Source organism: Macadamia integrifolia, chromosome 14, assembly GCF_013358625.1.
Source record: "Macadamia integrifolia cultivar HAES 741 chromosome 14, SCU_Mint_v3, whole genome shotgun sequence".
In the NCBI taxonomy this organism is placed as follows: Eukaryota; Viridiplantae; Streptophyta; class Magnoliopsida; order Proteales; family Proteaceae; genus Macadamia; species Macadamia integrifolia.
The window spans coordinates 31,755,459-31,775,628 of NC_056570.1; the positions used below are offsets into that span (position 1 = coordinate 31,755,459).

Genomic DNA, 20,170 nt, shown 5'->3' on the forward strand with positions numbered 1-20,170 from the left:
AATCTGCCATTACCTTCCAAACCCCGATGATCCTGGTCTCCAGATATCACCGTAATCTCCAGAGAGGAAACCCTAGACGCCATCTTGAAATGGCACGGAATGGAAATGGCAACTTATCATCGGTGCAATGAACTTGGTACTTATACAAGCCAACATAGGAGTAGTGTCTACCCTACCTTTCTCTACTGTAAAAGGAGGGAAGTTGAGCTGCTTCCACGTGTAAACTCGTCCCACACCAGCCCAGTAGTGCTATAGGTATTACTTAGTGGCATTGTCATATATTTATGATATGGATTCTCTTTTGCCCCTAGTGCTTCGGCCCACTTTTCCAGTTCATATAAGAACCAGTATTCATCTCCCTGCCAAGGGCAAGTCCAGAAGGCCTAGTTTGGGCTCCCAACGGAAGGAACTCTGGTAAAATAAGAATAGGTATAAAAATCACCCTTTTGTGTGATCTAGTGATGAGAAAGAGGTCAATAGGAAAATTTATCGCACGTTAGAGTCATTTTTCATGTGTAAGTCAAGAGAGGATACCCACCCATACCAACAATAATTGCCATAATATGATCGTGGTAGGATTTCTATTTGCTTCGTTTGGTTGCAAGGGGAATGCAAATTTTTTATGTAAAGTGAAATTTATTTCCCTTGGGAAATAAATTTTAATGTTTGATTATAGGGGAAATATATTTTCCATGTGAAAAAAATTCTACTTAAACATTAAAATTTCCATTTTCATTTACCAACCAAAATAGGAAGAAAAATAAAAACCCTACTCACCTCTTTCTCTCACCCTCTCGCGACTCACTACCCCTCCCCTGTTCCCTCTCAATGTCTCGTTGGCTGATGCTTAGTCTCTCGAGCTCTCGCCTACAGGAGTTGGAGTTGGATTTGGTGGCGCTACCATTCACTCTCAACCGCAAAGTCGTATTTTCTCGGTTTCAAGTGAGATCTCCATTCTTTCCGGCAAAATCCTTTGGTTTCATTTTTCCTTCTCTACTCATATGTGGGAGAAATGATATAACAAAATGTAAATGGGAAGAACTGGATTTAAATTTCATGTTTTCTTCTTAGTAATAGACTGGTTTGGGTTTAATCGGTCTCTAGAGAAGTGGGTTTCTTGGGTTTTATGTCTTTAAATAACCCTTATCTTGATTTTTATTGGTTCTGTATTATTTACTCTTCCGATATTTCTGTTCATTCCTGTGGCTGAAAGATGCGACAATTTGACAGATTTTATTGGGTGATTGATGAGTATGTTAGTTTTATGCAACATTGAGTTCTTGAATGTTTGGTGAAGTGAATGAACTCTGAACACGACAGGAAATTACCAAGTTATATGTTGTAGCTTATCAACTTATGGCACCCACAAGCAGCAGTCCAAACAGATAAAGGTTTACACTTTTTCTGATTGCTATATATATTTTAAAGACGAGTAGTTGAATGTACTATGTGTGTTTGTGGATATGTGTGAGAGAGAAGGGAGAGAAAGAGAGAGAGGAGTGATTCTTTTTATCCATTAATCACTGTTGTGTGCACTGCATTACATCTTTGTTTTGTAGGATCAAGTCTTAATCATGCAAGCTGCACTTAACTTTTAGAAATGATGATGTTAAGTTTGTCTCGAATTCTTGACCCGTTTTGACAATTGACCCGATTCGACATATTTTGGTGGCGACCCGAATGGAAAATTTTCTGAGATCTATGATAGAAGCAGAGGGCTTGGGCCGATAGGCCCAAGCTCGGAGCCCATCACTGATCTCATATGGGGGTGCGGGGGCGTAGGTTCGACCGGATCTACCTCGACCCGATGGGTCGAACCATGATTTGGAGAATATATATAATGTACTGTTGCTTGTTGAGAAAGTCATTGTATTCCAGAGTTTTCACGCAGCTAGGGTTTTAGGGCGAGTTTTTCCTCGCCGCTGCTAGAGTGTAATTTCTCCTCTGCATAGTGAATCATCTTCTTCTTCGCCCGAGGACGTAGCACACCACCCTGGTGTGTGAACCTCATTAAATCTCTGTCGTACGGATCTATTGTCTCTTTATTATCCGTGTTTCTTGGTGTTTGATCAAACAAACTGGTATCACAACTCTGGGTTACTTCGATCCATGGCTTCAACGAAATACGATATTGATAGGTTTGACAGCAACATCAGTTTTAGTTTATGGCAGGTTCGAATGATAGTTGTTCTCACGTAGCAAGGTTTGAAGAAAACCCTATTTGGGAAGGCGAAGAAACCTGCAACTATGTTCGATGATGATTGGAGCGATTTGGATGATAAAACCCTTTCAGCTATTCAGTTGTGTCTTTCGAATGATGTTCTACAGGAAGTTCTCTCAGAGAAAACGGCTGCAGAGTTATGGGTGAAGTTAGAGAACCTCTACCTCACCAAATCCCTCACCAATAGGTTGAGATTGAAGCAACAACTGTATACCCTTCATATTGGTGAAGGTACTTCTATTAAATCCCACATATCTGAATTCAATTCTATTGTTACTATTTTGAAAAGGATAGATGTTAAAATAGACGATGAAGATTTGGCCCTATTATTATTATGTTCTCTGCCTCCATTTTATAAGCATTTTAGGGATACCATGATTTATGGTAGAGAGACAATCTCTATTGAGGATGTCAAAATAAATTTGCAAAGCAAGCAAAAGATTGATGATGAGTTGACATCTACCAATAAATCTGATGGTGTTGGTTTGGTAGCTAGAGGGAGAACGAATGAAAGGGGTTCAGATGGTGACAAAAAGAAGGCTAGATCAAAATCTAAGCACAAGAATTTAACCTGCAATTACTGTAAGAAAAAAATGGGCATATTAAATCTGAATACTATAAGTTTTTAAATAAGCAGAAGGCAGGTGGTGGTGTTCAAAATCAACAGAAAAGGGATGATTCTGCAGAAGCTAGTATTGCTGAAAATGAGAGTGAGCCTGATATGCTTTTGGTGACTGATGATAAAGTTAGATCACAGGATGAATGGATTCTTGACTCTGGTTGTTCCTACCATATGTGTCCCAATCGTGAATGGTTCTCCACATACGAATCAGTTCAAGGTGGAGTTGTGTTGATGGAAAATAATGCTTCTTGTAAGACTATTGGAATGTGAACGATCACTATTAAGATGTATGATGGCATTGTCAGAACCTTGTCTAATGTCAGGCATGTCCCTGATTTGAAGAAGAATCTCATCAGTTTAGGCACTATTGATTCAAATGGGTGCAAGTATACAGCTGAAGGTGGAGTCATGAAAATCAGTAAGGGTGTTCTCTTATTGATGAAAGGAATCAAGGTTGGCAGTTTGTATGTGGTACTAAATGGGCCTTCATCGTATTCGTCTATTTGTTTTTGGATTTTTTAACAAATGGGCTACTTTATACATCACTTCATTTCTTTATTTGTATCGAAATTAAGGTTCCAAAACTCGGACCGATCTTGGATTGGCCGAGGCCGATACTGATCCGACAGATTTATCTCTGTTTTTTTCATAAAAATTAGTTTGTATTAGGTCTTTGCCTTTGGACTATACCCATGTATTGGGATTGGATCGGTCAAGGCCAATACCAAGCAAATCTGATTCAGTCCATATTGACCGATCTGATCTGAATTTTAAAACCCTGCTCGGGATCAGACAGATATATCCCCATTTTAAAAAATGGTTATCAAGACATTTTTACTCTTAGATTATACCAGTAGATTGATATTGGATCGATCATGACCAATGTCCATCTATATGATTTTAATCGATCTGATCCGATTTTTAAAACTATGGTGTACAAAATGTCTTTTTCTCTTTGTGAGTATAAGTACAAATATCTTATATCTTATTAATAATGGATGGAATCCTTGGGGCAGTGATGAAAATCCTAGTAAAAATCTTATTACTGTATTTAAATTGTATCGAAGGATATCGAATGGAATATTATCATTTGCGTTAAGAGTAATATTCTCCTTTGTATTTTATGATTGGTCTCTAGACTTGATGGGACATTAACATTACAATTGCCCAGGATATGTGATGGGTTTTTTTTTTTTTTTCACCAAGGTGTCTGGGCCAGTTTACACGCACCTCTACTAATCCTTGGGGAGACTAATATAGCAACCCACCACCATGATCTCCACTTAAATCGCAAATGCATAGATGGGGAATCGAATCTGAGACCGTGCGCCTAATCCACACAATCTCCAAATCGCCTTAACCATCTGGGCAACCCACAGGTGGGTACAGAATAAATAAATAAAAAACACACACACACACACACACACACACACACTCACTCACACAATGCGTATGACAGGGTTCAATCCCACGACCTCCTCCCCTAGGTGCCAGCTCCACAAGCCGAAGCTATCACCACTAGGCTATCCTAGTGTTCGTAATGGTTAATTGATTACCTATGAATAAAAGAGAGATTCGACAAAGAATCCTTTTTATGCTATCTAGTAGATATAGGCAATTCTTTACCAAAAAATATATATATGCAATTCTCCCTTTATTTTATCATTTTAGTGTCTTCTGATATTTTTACCGAAATTGATGGGTTTTCCAAGACTCGGCCAAAAAATTGAATTAATGTAGATGCAGTTCACTTGACACGAGTTTTGTTTTCCTTTCACATAGGGCGAGTTTTCATGAATCTTGATCAGACATCTCTTTTTTTTTTTTTTTTTTTCGATTTGGGTGTGTTTTCTAGTCAAAACCCAATTTTCCAACATTGTTTAAAATGCAATGGAAAAATGGAAACACTTTATTTTGATATAATACTCAATCTCATTTATTCTAATGCATAACATTGATTTTTATTTTATTTTTTCTAAGATCAGCAAAGTAATATATTAGAAATAAAGCAATGGTGTACATGATTACTAGACAAACAAAAAACTATTACAAAAGGGAACCAAACCTCCACCTTCGGCAAAGCCATCAGCAGAGGAAGGAACCCACAACTTTAACTAAGGGACTACCTTCGGCATGGCCATCAGCAGAACCCTTAGAAAAAGAAAAGGAGGTAAAAACCACCATTATTCCAGAGCCATCAGGTGACAAAATGATATCTAGGCAAAGCTTAACATTGATTCATTTCCCTCTATTGTGGTGTTTCCTCTTTCTTCCTTTTCTGATCTGCTTGGATCCTCTGATTCTCAAAATACATCCCAAGTATTGGTTGTTTCTCCAAAACAATTGTTGTCCAGCAACCAATCCAATTATTAAACCAGAGCAATACCCAGCTACGACAAATTTCCAATCAAGTAGAGGTTTTGAATCATCATTTTGTTGGGACATTGATGCTGGAGGTAATCCTCTATCAGATATTCCACACTTCCTTGACAAAGGCAACCCACATAATTCTGCATTTCCTTCATAGGAATCATTTGAAAAGGTGTCAAATTGGCTCCCTTGTGGTATACCTCCTACGAGGTTATTATATGATACATTCAAGACTGAAAGAAAGGTCAAACTTGTCAATTGCCTTGGGATTTCTCCTGAAAGTTTGTTTCTTGAAAGATCTAGCGACTCAAGTTCACTTAGATTCCCTAAAAAAAATGGAATTTGACCTATGAGGCTATTTCCTGACAAGTTGAGTACCTTAAGTGCTTTTAAATTTCCCAAAGCATCTGGAATCTTTCCTTTGAAGTTGTTGTTGGATAGATCTATGGTGACGAGGGTTGTTAAAATTCTTGTCATTTCCAGGTATAGTCCTTTGTATACAATAGCAACTGTATCTTGATAGTAGTTGTCGGAAAACTTTTCATGGAAACTGATATAATTCAAATCTGAATTGTTCTCAGCAGTCATCATTGCCTTCCAATGAAGAATATATTGCAATGGTAAGTTTCCTGTAAAACCATTGAAAGAGAGGTCAATGACATGTAGGCTTGGAAAGGGAGAATCAGCTTGGGAAAGTTGAGCAATGGGACCACCAAATTTGTTAGATCTCATGACAAAAACCTGCAACGCTGAGAGATTTCCCAACCAATATGGGAAAGTATCATTCAATTGGTTGTACCCAACATCTAACACCTTTAGTTCCTTGCAGTTGCCCAATGATCTTGGAACTTTTCCTTGAAGCGTATTATTATTGAGTTTGAGTGTATGTAGAATGCATCCATCTTTGAAAGCGGGAGGAATGGGTCCATCTAATTTGTTGCTCTCTAAATTTAGTACGCCCAAGTTGCTATTGCCCAAGCATGTTGGGATAGTGCCACTCAAGAAGTCTTTGGACAAATCCAAAATATCTAGATACCTTGCATTGCAGATTGAGAAAGGGATTTTTCCAATTAATTTGTTGCTCTCTAACTTTAGCACCCTCAAGTTGCTACTACCGAGGCATGTTGGGACAGTACCACTCAATTGATTATTGGACAAATCCAAAAAATCAAGATTACTTGCATTGCAGATTGAGAAAGGGATTTTTCCAGTTAATTTGTTATCTGAAATTGAAAATTGGAAACTGGATTTAGAGAGAAGGGATGTGAGATTCCCTAAGATGGAAGACTCAAACTCACTATTAGATTGATTGGAAGCTGTTGGTAGATACTCTTGTATCATGTTTGATTGAAGATTAAGTATTTCAATGTTGAAGAAGTGATTAGGTAATGGCAATTCCAGACGTGCCAATGAGTTGTTAAAAAGTCCTACTCGTGACAAATTCTTTTGCCATATCCAATTGGGTATGGCACCACCAATTCGATTGCTAGGAAGTTCTAGATAAGTCAATTCCTTTTGGTTCCTAAGGAAATCTGGGAATTTACTAAGATTGCAAGATATCATCCACAATTCATGAATTTGAGCATTGATAAAGTTGTGACTGCAATCATAAGAAAGATTTGTACCTTCCATTAGGTAGCCGAAGTCATTGAATGAAAGGTCAAGGAGTTCAAATGTTCCATTGATCTTGGAAATTGATCTCACCAGGTCTTGTCCTTTCAAGTGGTTTCCACTTAAGAAAAACTTTAGTGGACTAGAAAAAGAAGATATGTTGTGAGTAGGCTCATTTATTATCCCACTGAATTGATTATCAGATAAGTCCAACACACGCAAGGATGGAAGAAAATATAGATAAGAATGGATGGGGCCTTGAAGCAAATTGTTTTCTAACCAGAGTACCTCAAGGCTGGGAAAGTTTCTCCTGAAGAAGGAAGGGATTTGACCACTGAAACTGTTCTCTGAAAGATCTAATTCAGTAAGATGAGTAAGGTTTGCAAGAGAAGGTGGGATTGGTCCAGAAAAGTTGCAATGCCAGAGGCTAAAATCAGTCAAAGAAGTGAGGTTCACCAGAGAACTAGGTACAATGGAAGAGAGATTTCGGTTAAAGTCCAAGTAGAGCTCTGAGAGGAAGCGAAGGCTTGAGATCGATGCATCCAAAGGGCCTATAAGTGAACAATTCCTCATTGAAAGCACATGAAGGTTAGGAAGTGCGGATGATAACGGGTGACACCAATCCCTATTATTTGGAGCTGACAAGTTCACGCCATCAAGATGCAACTCTCTCAAGCTAGATAGGTTTTGAACAAATTTTCTAAGATCAAGGATTTCAAGTTGGGAAAACCAATCTGTAGGGATTTCAAGTTGGGAAAACCAGTCTGTAGAGATTTCAAATTGGGTAAACCTATAGCCAGAAAGGTCAAGGAAAATGAGCTTAGTCAGCCGTGATAATTCAGATGGAATTTGGCCCCCAAATCGGTTGAAAGAAAGATCAAGAGAAACCAAATCTGTGAGTTGTGATATTTCTGATGGAATACACCCTGAAAGATGGTTCCCAGAGAGTTTAAGCATCTGAAGGTGATGAAGATGGAAGAGGGTGCTATTGTAATGGATAGAACCATAGAGTGATGAATGAGAGAGACTAAGGCCAATGACATGACCATTGGTGATATCACAGATGATGCCCTCCCAGTAGCAGCAATCAGTATTGGGATTATCCCAAGACTTGAGAGGATGGTAATTGGATTTTGGATGGAAATGATAGTGCATTTGCTTTAGTTGCAGCAAAGCATTCCTCTCATCAAGGTGACATAACTGGGGAGAAGAAGGATACGAAAGAAAGCAAGTCTGAAGCAGAGTTAATAAGAAGACGAGGAAACACCACCAAAAGGATGACATATTTCTATGCCTTCCAAGAAACTATAAAGCAAGGATGATTTTGAATAAGAAGTTTGGTTTGAAAATTTAATAATGAGACCCTTCTTATTTATAGACACAAGATAGGATAGAAGGACCCCATACATATGCCATTGTAACAAGATTCCGTCCAAGTCTTCCCAAGTGACTAATGATTTGGATTTTGATTAGTGATCGAGTTTCGTCCTCTTCCATTCCCATGGCAGGATTCTCCTTCAAATGTGGTCATAATGATTTTAGTTTATTTTAGTCATCCGGATTTTTCATCCACTTCTTCATTCTTTAATCTGTTTGAATATGTGGGATTAGGGAGAAATTTCTTTTACTTTTCTTGAAGCTCTGGTTACATAAAATTGCGGTTTATACTTTGATATATTAATGTTGTTGGTTGTGTGGTGGCTAAGAAATTTAAGTGACAATTTATGAAATCAAAATCAGTTGTTGTTGGTTGTGTGGTGGCTAAGAAATTTAAGTGACAATTTAAGAAATCAAAATCAAGATGATTACAATTGTCTAATTTTTCACACCATTTGCATGAAATATCTTGTGGATGCAGTAGATGGTACTCAAAAATAGAGTTCCTATTAAGTTTGTCTCGAATTCTTGATCCGTTTTGAAGAATGAATCACTTCGACATATTTTGGTGGCAACCTAAATGAGGTTTATTTATTTTTTTTTTTCTTTTTTCTTGAGATCTGGGATGAAAGAGAGGTTCGACCCAATGGATCGACCCGTGACTTGAAGGATTATGTAATGTACTATCATCATGTTGAGCAATTAATTGTAATTTGGGGGGTTTTCAAGCTAGGGTTTCAGAGCGAGTTTTCTCACCATCGTTTCTGTGTAAATCTCTCTTATACATAGTGAAATATATTCTTCTTCGCTCGAGAACGAATCACACCACATTTGTGTATGAACCTCGTTAAATCTCTGTATTGTGCGGATCTAGTAAGCAACTACACATTCATCCTATTTGGGATGTGGTACACATATAATAGTACAATTATACACGTCCTTAAGCAACTCTAAATATTCCATCTCCAATCTAATAAGTTTAGCTTTGTACTTCTCCGTTTTTTAAGAATGTGTGTGTGAAGAGATGGGGAGGGGTTGTTAGCAACTCCATTCATTTATCTTTGTTGTGTCAGAGCTCAAACAGCCTCCTTGAAACATCCATCCTACCCAAAAAAAAAAAAAAATCCATATATGGTATGGTTTTAAGAATCAGGTCATGGGTACCGGGCACAGTGCACTATTGGCTTTCCCTGCTCGTTTCCCAACCTTGATCATTTTTAGGTATGGCCGAGTAATCAGCCGATCGACCAAGCTTCTTTTCCTCTATAATTGACCAAGTAATCGGCAGATCCACCATGCTTTGATTCTGTTGGCAGCAAATCCACACAGCAGAAAAGTGATAGATGTGTAGGCATGCTAGAGTCGTATAGACTCGAGAGAAAAGTGATAGAATATCGACTGACTTCTAATCAGGGAGAAAGTGAGGTCTTTCTCTGCCTCGATCAGTCCAAAGACTTAAAAATAAAAAGCAAACTCATGGAATAAATAAAAGAAGAACTCCATCCATTAAAATTGGTCAAAAAAGAACACAATACATTACATCGATCATGGAAAAGCAAGGGAGTGCCATGAATACAAACTAAGGAAAACCATGATGAAACACGAGCTGTCATGATTTTTGAGACAATCATGACGGAGCACCGACCGTCATGGTCTTGGCTAAGCAATAGAACTGACCTATTGAGAAAAATACAAAGTAAAACTAATCTAAAGAAATGTAAAAATACAAACTGAAACTATTCTACTTGAAAAAGAAAAAGATAGTTGATGCATTGTGTAGTTTATTTGATCGGTTGGAGATCCCTTCTTCTTCCACTGAAGCCCTTTTTATAGTTTTATTTGAAAGATCCTACTCTTCTAGCATTTTCATAACTATAGGAACCTATGTGTCACCTTAGTAGAGTAGTTATTGAATCACACTCCCTTGATGGTGTCATAACTCCCTTAACCACTCAAGTCATGTGTTTGTAACTTTCTTGGAACTAAACCACGTTTGTACGAATCATGTTGATTGACAATCGGTCAAACTGACCATAAAAAGTTGCAATCAGTAAACTGATTGTACAAAGCTACAATTAGTCATCTGACTGTCAAATGTCACGATCAGTTACCTGACTGTATTTGGTCAATCTGCTCGATCCATGAAAATGTAATTCTGACTGATCTTAGTACAAGGTCGTCAATTTTTGGCTAACTTGATTATCGGTCAACTCCTTAACACAATCGATACCGATTTATTGATCAGTTGTCTTGTAAGTCAGATTTGCTAAAATCGGAGACCAACAAATTCTAACTACATAACTCCGGCACCGTAGAGTGACGATTTTGGTGAACCTTACACCACCAATACAAACAACCCTTTTACTTCCAAGGAGCTAATGTACTTATTCTGCTAGAATAACCAGTCTCAGGTAGAGCCATCCTCAGCTTCGACATTCCCTTGGAGGACTTTTCATCAGGATCTGATAATCCTTTGAAATGGCATGTGTTGTACGAGTCGTAAAGACTTTTGTTCATGATCAAGGAAAAGGAGAAAGAAGATTTGGAGTCCAAGAGATCATCTACAACGGAATGGAAGCTGATCCCGAATAAGAGAAATCTCTCGTCCTTGTTTTGGGTTTCTGGCTCTTTTTCTCAGAATCAGAGTTCTCACTTGTCAATTTGTCGATAATCATTGTGACATCCAAGTTAATGCCCCAGCCCCATTAATCTTGGCACAATATTGTCTTTTTTAACCCATGGACCTCAAGGCTTTAAAACACATCATGTAAAGCTGAAATCCTATCCCTTTTGATGTTTCCACTTGTGATTTCATTAGTCCTATGCTGGCACAACGGCCACGTTGCTTGTTAGGGTACTGTTGCTGCTCAGAATCTGTGGAAGGTTGAGCGTCCCTACACAAGCACAGAAGGCAAAGGCCTGGAGGTGGCTCCGGGGATTAGTCCTCCGATGCCCAAGTTAGAGACTCGTGCAACATTGTTTTTTCATAGAATAATGGCGTGAATGTGTTGACTTACCTAGTTCTATTTTCCGGGTTTCTTCTTATAGGGTTCTCCCCCTCCAGAGTCCTACTAGGAGACGTAGTCTTTCTACTCTTGGTGAACTTGGGCGATTTTGGAGGACTCCATCCTTAATGTTTTCCTTCATCCACGGAGAATCTTCCATTTTCTGGTATTATCCCCCTTTAGGTAGATAGAGTTCTAGTACGTCTTTGCTACCCGAAGAGGACTCTAATCTTATCACAATCCGATATCTGAAGTTCGTAATTGACACGTGGTGTCCTAGTTATCTATTTTGGAGATCCCCTCTAGTTGGGTGTCACGTGTCCATGTCTTATTGGGCGGCTAATTGGAGTGTATCCAGTACCCTCTCCTAAAATAAAAATATGAAAATATTGCACTAAATGTCCCGTTAAATTCTAGGAATAGCTTGACCAAAACAAAAAAATTGCATGATTCTTTAAGCATTAATATGTACACCCTTTAATTTCAGTATGTACTTTTCCTTGTGATACTTCAATTGGATCGTTTTTTTAAAGAACCATGTTTTCCTTCACCCATTCATTTATTAGTTCTGATATTTAGATGAGACTCTAAGAATAATACAAAAAATACTTCGAACATTTTTCGGTTAAAAAAAAAAAGAGGTTATTAAGGCATTTCATGATAGAGTTCTCCTCAATGACCCACAATGAAAGAAAAATATAACTGGTCTTCCTTTTTTCTTAATAGTCGAACTTCAAATATTAGACTTGTTAATCAAGTTATGCCCCATGGGCTACGCCATAATGATTAGTTACTTTCATATAACAATGGAATTTTTATTGTGTGACCACCATCAGGTCTTCCAATCACCTCATGTTTGAAAATTCGAGGAAACATTGGATCCCTTCCTCGTAGATTACATTGTCACACCCAACTATTCATGTACATTAACATTCTCAAATCCATTTTTCCACAAAACTTTGGAAGCCAAATTCATTTACCCATTAAATACGTTTGAAAATTGACTCAACTTTATGTATCTAATGTTATTGATCCAAATATTTTTGATAGAATAAAGGAAACGGTAGGAAATTAACCTTCCAAAGACTAGAAAGAAGCTTAAGTTGTGGTTGTTTTCATGTCAACCATTATTTATTTGTGTTTACTTTTTCAACACTCGCTTATTGTCATACGTATTAATTATTGTACAAAGTTTTCCTTCATTGGTGGTTGAACGATGAAAGGGTCTTGATGTGACCTCCTCTCTCCCTATATCCCCCCTCCCCCACTTCTATTGTATAGTGTTGACGAACCACGGTAAATGAAAAATCTCATCCTTAATTATTTAACTTAGTGGAAACCATTTTTGGAAAATCAAGTCAAGTCTCAAGTCTATTGACTCGAAGTCAAGTGACGTAAAAAAAAAAGAAAAACAAACAAACAAAATCCTGGTCAAGTATCTTGAAAACTTAAAACAGTGCTAAATAGTGAGACTCCATCTAATAAGTCTTCCCAATTCACTTATGGGGCGTTTGGTTCGAATTATCCGTTGGATCAGATTCTAAGGATTCAGGATTCTGGATCTAACTCATATGAATGAGTTTCTTTGGAATAATTTCCTTTTTGTAAAAAAACTGTTTGGTTCCCTTGATTCTGTCATTTGAGTCTGAGTGGAAAACTGTTTGGTTACCCTGATTCTGTCACTTGATTCTGAGTGAAAAATTGTTTGGTTACCTTGATTCTACCCATTGATTCTGAGTGTAAACTGTTTGGTTACCTTTGAGTCTTTGAACCCATGTTCTGTTGGCAAGGAAAAAAAATCCAAAAAACAAAACCAAAAACTAAAATTTGTTCCACACATGTACTTTATTTTTTATTTTTTTATTTTTTCTTTTTTATGGTAATATGTGAAAATTTTAACTGATGGACATCTCTATTATTGATGGCCTTCAAACCTCGATAGAGCAGCCCTCTATATATGAGAAATTAAGTCTATATATGAGAAATTAAGTCATAACTAAACAGAATCATGATCTATTGGTCAGATCAGCAGTAATTTCATATGCTTCAGATCTGAAAATTGCCCAAACCAGAGCATGATTTGGATTATGGAGATAGATCTTCTTCAAAGTGGGTAGAAACAATACTCTCCAATGACTTATACAAGTAATATAGGTACTTAGGACCAAATGAGAGAAGAAGCATAAGGTATAATATATTATTGAGTTCATCCAAGTACTATTAAATGATAATTAAGTCTTTCTATATATATAAAAAAAAAAAATTTGATAATGAACTCAATATCATTACAATGGATTCGGACTTTTTGTTTTCCAAAAAATTCCAAAAAAGTTCATCTTACATTTTTGTTTAAATCAAGCTTCTTGAGTGTGTCAAGAACATCTCTCAATATCCTCGTATGACCCTCTGATTCTTTTATTGCACCGTTCAAGTATCCTTTGATATAGTCTGATGAAGGGGAACGAGATGATGAAGTTGAAGTTTCCGAGCATAATGACCGAGGTGGAGTCTGGTAAGTATAACAACTTGGGCTTGAATTTGATATCCATTCGAACATTCCACAACCTTTTTTTTTCAACCTATGTAGCAAATATAATCATCTTATAAGAATATAAGGAAACAAACAGTCAGATCTTAAACATCTGAAAAAAAAAAATAAATAAATAAATAATTTAAGAAATTCATAACCCAGTTGATTGTGGACAACACCAAAAATATCGATCATAATTTGCACTTGTCTTCGCAGTTCTGACCTTGCATTGACCGTTCCCACACTCACACATCTTAAGATGGTCAACCCACATGAAGAAGGGGTAATTCAATGACATTTAAAAAATTTTCTTCCAACATGTGACCCTGACTTAGAAGTGAAAATTGAATAATCTTTCCCACAGTAATCACACTTCGCAATAGCACAAGCGGACACATTCGATGTCATCTGTAAATTAACACAAACATTTTCAAGAGAGGAAATATGAATAGAAAATATTATCACAGACTTAACATAATATCAAGTTACATCAACCAAACACACCATTGTCTTAGAATTCTTCACACTTCCTATTGTCACCTCAATTCTTCTCAATCTCTGGCAAGTACATCTCAAGTAGATTTCACCTATTTTCTACTCTTGTTTCCAAGAAGATAATGGCAGAATTCTTCTTGGCCATGAAATATTTCTTGGCCTTAAACTTTTGTTGGAAATTGAGGTCTGGAATGGCATCAACAGCATCTATAATTGCTCTCCCAAATTCAGATTGAGATTCACTCATTACCATTTTTTCGATTGAGTTAGCAATCGATTTTAATGGACTTACCACCTTTTCAACTGCACCCTTCTTCCTCTTTTCTCTACCACTATTGACAGACCCACGAGGTCTTCCTCGAGAATGACTGGTACTACCAATGGGAGTGGAAGGAACACTTTCTTCAGCTTCAATAGGCTCATAGTCAACATCATCATTGTTCCCTATTCCCTCAACCTGAGTACCTGTCACATCCATTATAACTTCAGTGGCAGCTTCAGAGGGGACTGTTGAATCATTCCCAGTTGCCATCTCTTTCCTTAGCAAAGCTCCAACTTCAAGGTGAATTGAGAGCACACTATGTTCCTTCCAATACTTTTGTTCTTTTTTCTAGCAATATAAAGGACAATGTCAATGTGCTTATGTTATAAATAAGAAAAAAAAAATACAATTATATAGAAATTATAATTTAAGAAATTCCATTATACCCTATAGTCATTCCAGAAGTGTTGAGGAGCATCAAATCTCATATCAGATGCATTCCAACCCAATCCACTTTGCTTCTGTAGGTCACCCAATGCTCTAAGCCTTTGCTTCCAAATCCGGAAGTGGTTTCTCACTTGTTCACAGTCGTAACTAGTAAATAATTTCTCTTTCAGTTGGTTGGCAATTTCAATGAACTGTTATTTTTTCAGTCCATTATCTCCTCTCTTACCACTCTTGTACTGCTTCAATATACACTCCAACATGTAATGAGAAACAGCACTAGGCCATGAAGCAATGTCCCGTGACCTACTATTAGAATCTCCTGTTGGTTCCATCACATCAAAACTAACAAAATACAACATAATACAATACAATGTGAGTATATTTCATTAATACCAAGCAATAATAACAATTACTAATTGGGAAATCCATAAACCTAGCATTGCAATTCATTTAATAGTCCACATACATGCATCCCACAACACAAAATTTTAAACCAAGTAATAATAACAATTGCTAATTAGGAAATCCATAAACTTAGCATTGCAATTCAGTTAATAGTCCACATACATGCATCCCACAACACAAAATTTTAAACCAAGTATGTTTAAGTTATACAGTCATCCCAAGCCATGCAAAAAAAATTAAGATTGTCCACATCAGAAATACATTCCAAATAGAAATTAATCAATAGTAAATATTTTAGTTCATAAATACTCAATCTGAGTTGGACAAATCGTCTGCCACCCAATCAGCCCACATCTAGTCAGCAATTTGTTCTCGAAATAGATCCCAATCACCATTCTCCTGCACATGATCCTCGCCATCAGAACTATCATCTTCAACATCATCATTTACTTGGTGAGGGGTAGATTGGGTACTAGTACTATCTTCTTCACCCTCTTCATCCTCTTCATCAAGCCGTCGCTCTTCTTCTTTAACTTTATTCTGTGTAAGAATGTGGTTGTGCAACAGCACACATGCCAACACAATTCTTGCTTGTGTTTTGAAAGGATATTCTGGTTGATTTTTCAAGATCTTGAATCTTGACTTCAGGAGGCCAAATGAACGTTCAATCACGTTTCTTAATTGTGAATGTCTCAGGTTAAACAATTCATTTTTATCATTTGGTGATTGATCACAATTTCTCCACTCTTTCAGATGGTATCAAACGTTTCGATATGGCCGTAAGAACCCCGCTTGGTTAGTATACCCAGCATCAACGAGATAATATTTACCTCGTGGCACCACCAATTTTCCGTCACCGTCTCTGTGCAATGCATTGTCTAAGATTCGAGCATCTGATGCTGACCCTTCCCAATCAGAAAGAATATAAATATATTTCATGTCAAAGTCACAGGCAGCAAGAATATTTTAGGAAATATCACCCTTCCTATCACGGAACCTCGGATGGTCGTTTAGATGCACCCACGCAGGGATATGGGATCCATCTATGGCTCCGATGCAGTCCTTGAAATAAGGGTAAAATCTTCCTTCATTACTTGTTATTCGATGATGCGCTGCAACATTTGGAGGTTTCAATAGTATCGGATACAATTTAATGATTACTCCCAATACAAGGTTAAAGTACCAACTTACAGTCTCACCAGAATGTCCAAACTTGTGTGCAATGACGCGGTTTTTAACATTGTGTCCTACTGTCTGTAGAAACATACTAGTTGTTCATTCACTTGCACAGATCTGCTATCCCTCAATAGACCCTTCTCCCTAATCAAATGACTTAAACTGAAAAAAACCCTCTTGCTTAACCTTATTTGTTCTCGATAGGTTTTATCAGTGTGACCGATAATTCTCTCTGTTTCAATAATACCGCGTAGGGGTTCACAACGGTATGGCTCTTTGTTCAGATATTTTTTTATATACTGGTCTACTGCTATAACAACAGCAGTCGTCGCAAAGATTATGATTTTCCTTCGCCTCTTGTAGCCATCATCAAACTCCATTGTAAAAGTAAATCTACATTCAACTTAAACAAATAATAAATTGGTGCTCTATAGAAGAATCAGTTATAAATCGGTGCTTTACAAGACTTAAGTTATAAGCACCAATTCTACATAGTGTAGTACATGGTACTATTGGCACACAAAATTCTTTCATTAATATAGACTCAATCAAAATATCAACAGAGAACAAAGAAACAAAACCATTTCAAGAAAAACATAATAGTCAGAATTGACCACTGCTCTTCATTAACAACAAACATTAATTTAAGTCAGGCAAAAATTAGTCCACAACAAAACAACTTTTAGAACTGTACATAGGGTTAAAGAGGAGTGATCTAATCTGGTTGGTCAGCCTCTTGGGGATAAGTACAAAAAAAAACACAACGTTCACATGGGGTTAAAGAGGAATGATCTAAAGAGGTGTGTGCCTTAATAACATAGTTGTGTGGTTATTTTGACCATTGGATGTTTAGCGACCATGTGAACTAACACCCCTAACCTTGTGTCCATCATGTTGTTTACCTTAATATTACAGTTTTTTTACCAAAAAGAATGAAAAGGTTTAATGGATAGCTTCTCAATCATATTTCTTGTACTTGAGACTTTATGGACACCTATGTCATAGTGTATGTTTCTGCTGCCAAGATAGTAAAGATTGCCTTCGGTTATGTGTTCATTGACTAACACATGAAAAATATTTCAAGGTTAAACTGGTACCACAATGGACCGGGTCTCTTGATTGATAGGACTTTATAAGTATGGTGTGGAAACCCATATGACTATTTGTATGGTTATATGAAGAAATACAATTTTTTTTTTTTTTTTTTTTTTTTATATATAAGAAATAGGCTATTCTAGTCTTCAATAGAGATTGGGATATGATTATGGAAGTACAATACAAATCATAGTTACACTAAATATAAAAACATTTAAAGCCCAAAATCAACACCTCATGGATGGTCCATTAACTTCCATGAACCATTAGCACATTGAACCATCCCCTTATTCTTCTCAACCCACCATGAAACAGGCACAAGATATTCATCCTTCAACCCATCCATAGACTTGTTCAAGAGGGCAATATTAAGATCAACTTCCAGCTTGAACCCTACTGCCACCCTTTTTGTGCCAGCAACACCATGGAGGTAAGCCCCCAAGTTATGCCAACTTGAAAAATCTTCGGGACCCTTCAAGTAGTTAGACTTAATTTCGAGTGTCAATCACCAATTCTTGTCTGACATTAGAGTAGCCCGTGGGTGGGTATTTGGGGACTGCATCAGGGGAGTAGCATAGTGAGGGTTGTCACTAGGATGGCTTTGTTTGCCTTCTTCTTGGGCTTGTTCACTCCGTTGGCAACTATGTCTACTTCATTTAGTATTGCAACTATGGCTATTTTGAGCACTTTTTCATCTTTTGTTTTTCTTTTTTTTTTTTTTTGGGGGGGGGGGGGAGGGGGGGGTTGCAGGGGGAGGGTGGCGTAGATAAAGAGCCCAAAGGTGCCCCCCACCTAGAGTCCTCTCTATTGATGTTCGTTGTGCACAACCTCCTAGTAAAAAAAAAAAAAGAAAGAAAGAAAGAAAAATTCATCTATCCTGTTCAATGCAAGATATGTAGAAACTAGAACTTTTTCTTTACATAACTCAGGGTGGAAGATGTATATGACACGTTATCCACAACACCTCAAATCATAGCCCGCCTATAAGATGGAAACTACATAATTCAGTGCAAAAAAACTTACATTTCCATAACAAAATTCAAGAAATGGGTAAAGTGAATTGCAATTGCCTTATACCCTAAAAAGAAGTTGGGATAGCAATTTCTTAAGGCATGCGGATGCTCAGATTTTGTTTCTACACATAAACACACAAAGTTGGAAATCTGAATGTAGGGCCTCCTGATGCTTACCCCAATCAACTCTATTGCTACTTGGGTAAGTTCTGCTTGCCACCTGCCCTGCTCTGAACCAGACGTCTGGTTGCTTGAATCTCGAGTAAGCTCTGAGAGTTTTTTCCCCACCTACAACACCATTTCAAATTTAAAGATACAAATCAAAGACCCATTTGAAATATTTGTAGATATATACCAAACGCATTCATCTGTAAAGACACAATACAATAGGGCGAACCACCTAAAAGACAGCAGTTTTCCAATCCATTATTTCTCTTCATTTGGTAATACAACAGGGCTCTCTCTCCTTTTCTAGGGAGTCCCTGTATTTCTCTTCATTTGGTAATCAATTTTTAATCACCTAAAAAAAAAAAAAAAATCTCCCTATCTCAGTCAGTGCACAAAACAGAAAGTTTAAATATGAAATTAACAACCCTAAACTCAGACGAAGAAGAAGAAGAAGAAGAAGAAGAAGAAGAAGAGGAAGAAGAAGAAAATCTAACACATTAAAGAAGAAACCTAAACCCTTAACCCTAAATATGAAATTAACAACCTGAAAAAATGGATACCGAAGTTCCATATTCTTAATAACACACAGACGAAGAAGAAAAAAACACATAAGAAGGGAAATCTCACCTCCAATCAACTCGATTTTGCAGATTGTCTTCTCGGATGCGAGCGTCTATCATGGAAAGAGGGTAAACGTGAGAAACCCTAAACACAGACAAAGAAGAAGAATAAGAAGAAGAAGAGGAAGAAGAAGAAAATCTAACACATTGAAGAAGAAACCAAACCCTTAACCCTAAATATGAAATTAACAACCTGAAAAAATGGACACCGAAGTTCCATAATCTTAATAGCACACAGACGAAGAAAAAAACACATAAGAAGGAAAATCTCACCTCCAATGAACTCGGTTTTGCAGATTGTCTTCTCGGATGTGAGTGTCTATCATGGAAAGAGGGTAAACATGAGAAATCCTAAACACAGACGAAGAAGAAGAAGAAGAAGAAGAAGGAGAGAAATCTCACCTCGCCGCTTTTCAGTTGCAGGTAAGTGCAATCGTTTCACCGACAGAGGGTAAAAACCCCATGATTTCGTGAGACACCATGAACCTATCCCTTTTATATCAACCCTAGAATCCGTGACTCGATCTTGGATTAACCTCTTGAGGTTGGACCAGTTGAGTCGTGGATTTTAGTTCAAGTGCCTGATTCAACTGGACACCTCGACTCCGGATCACCTTTTCGGAAATATGAACCAAACGGTTTAATTTTATTGACAAACTGAATCTTTGGAATCTGATCCGATTGATAATTCGAACCAAACACCCCCTTAGTGATTCACTATTTAAAAAAAAAAAAAAAAAAAAAGGTGACACA

At 37.3% G+C, this 20,170-nt stretch overlaps 2 protein-coding genes across 2 annotated transcripts; both read right to left on the reverse strand.

Moving 5' to 3' along the window:
• Positions 1 to 5,081: 5,081 nt before the first annotated feature.
• LOC122060843 (receptor like protein 27-like) lies at positions 5,082 to 7,979 on the reverse strand. The gene has a single exon (XM_042623936.1). It carries the CDS (start codon positions 7,977 to 7,979, stop codon positions 5,082 to 5,084), a length of 2,898 nt encoding a protein of 965 aa, XP_042479870.1.
• A 6,184-nt stretch (positions 7,980 to 14,163) lies between these two features.
• On the reverse strand, positions 14,164 to 18,917 carry LOC122060878. The gene is made up of 2 exons (XM_042623978.1): positions 18,807 to 18,917; positions 14,164 to 14,841 (listed from the first exon to the last, which is right to left on the reverse strand). Exon 2 carries the CDS (start codon positions 14,761 to 14,763, stop codon positions 14,320 to 14,322), a length of 444 nt encoding a protein of 147 aa, XP_042479912.1. The 5' UTR covers positions 14,764 to 14,841; positions 18,807 to 18,917; the 3' UTR covers positions 14,164 to 14,319.
• Positions 18,918 to 20,170: the final 1,253 nt, after the last annotated feature.

Excerpts from the sequence above, each read along its gene's own strand:
- LOC122060843 (XM_042623936.1), bottom strand. The coding sequence starts at position 7,979 with ATGCACTATCATTTCCATCCAAAATCCAATTACCATCCTCTCAAGTCT.
- LOC122060878 (XM_042623978.1), bottom strand. The coding sequence starts at position 14,763 with ATGGCAACTGGGAATGATTCAACAGTCCCCTCTGAAGCTGCCACTGAA.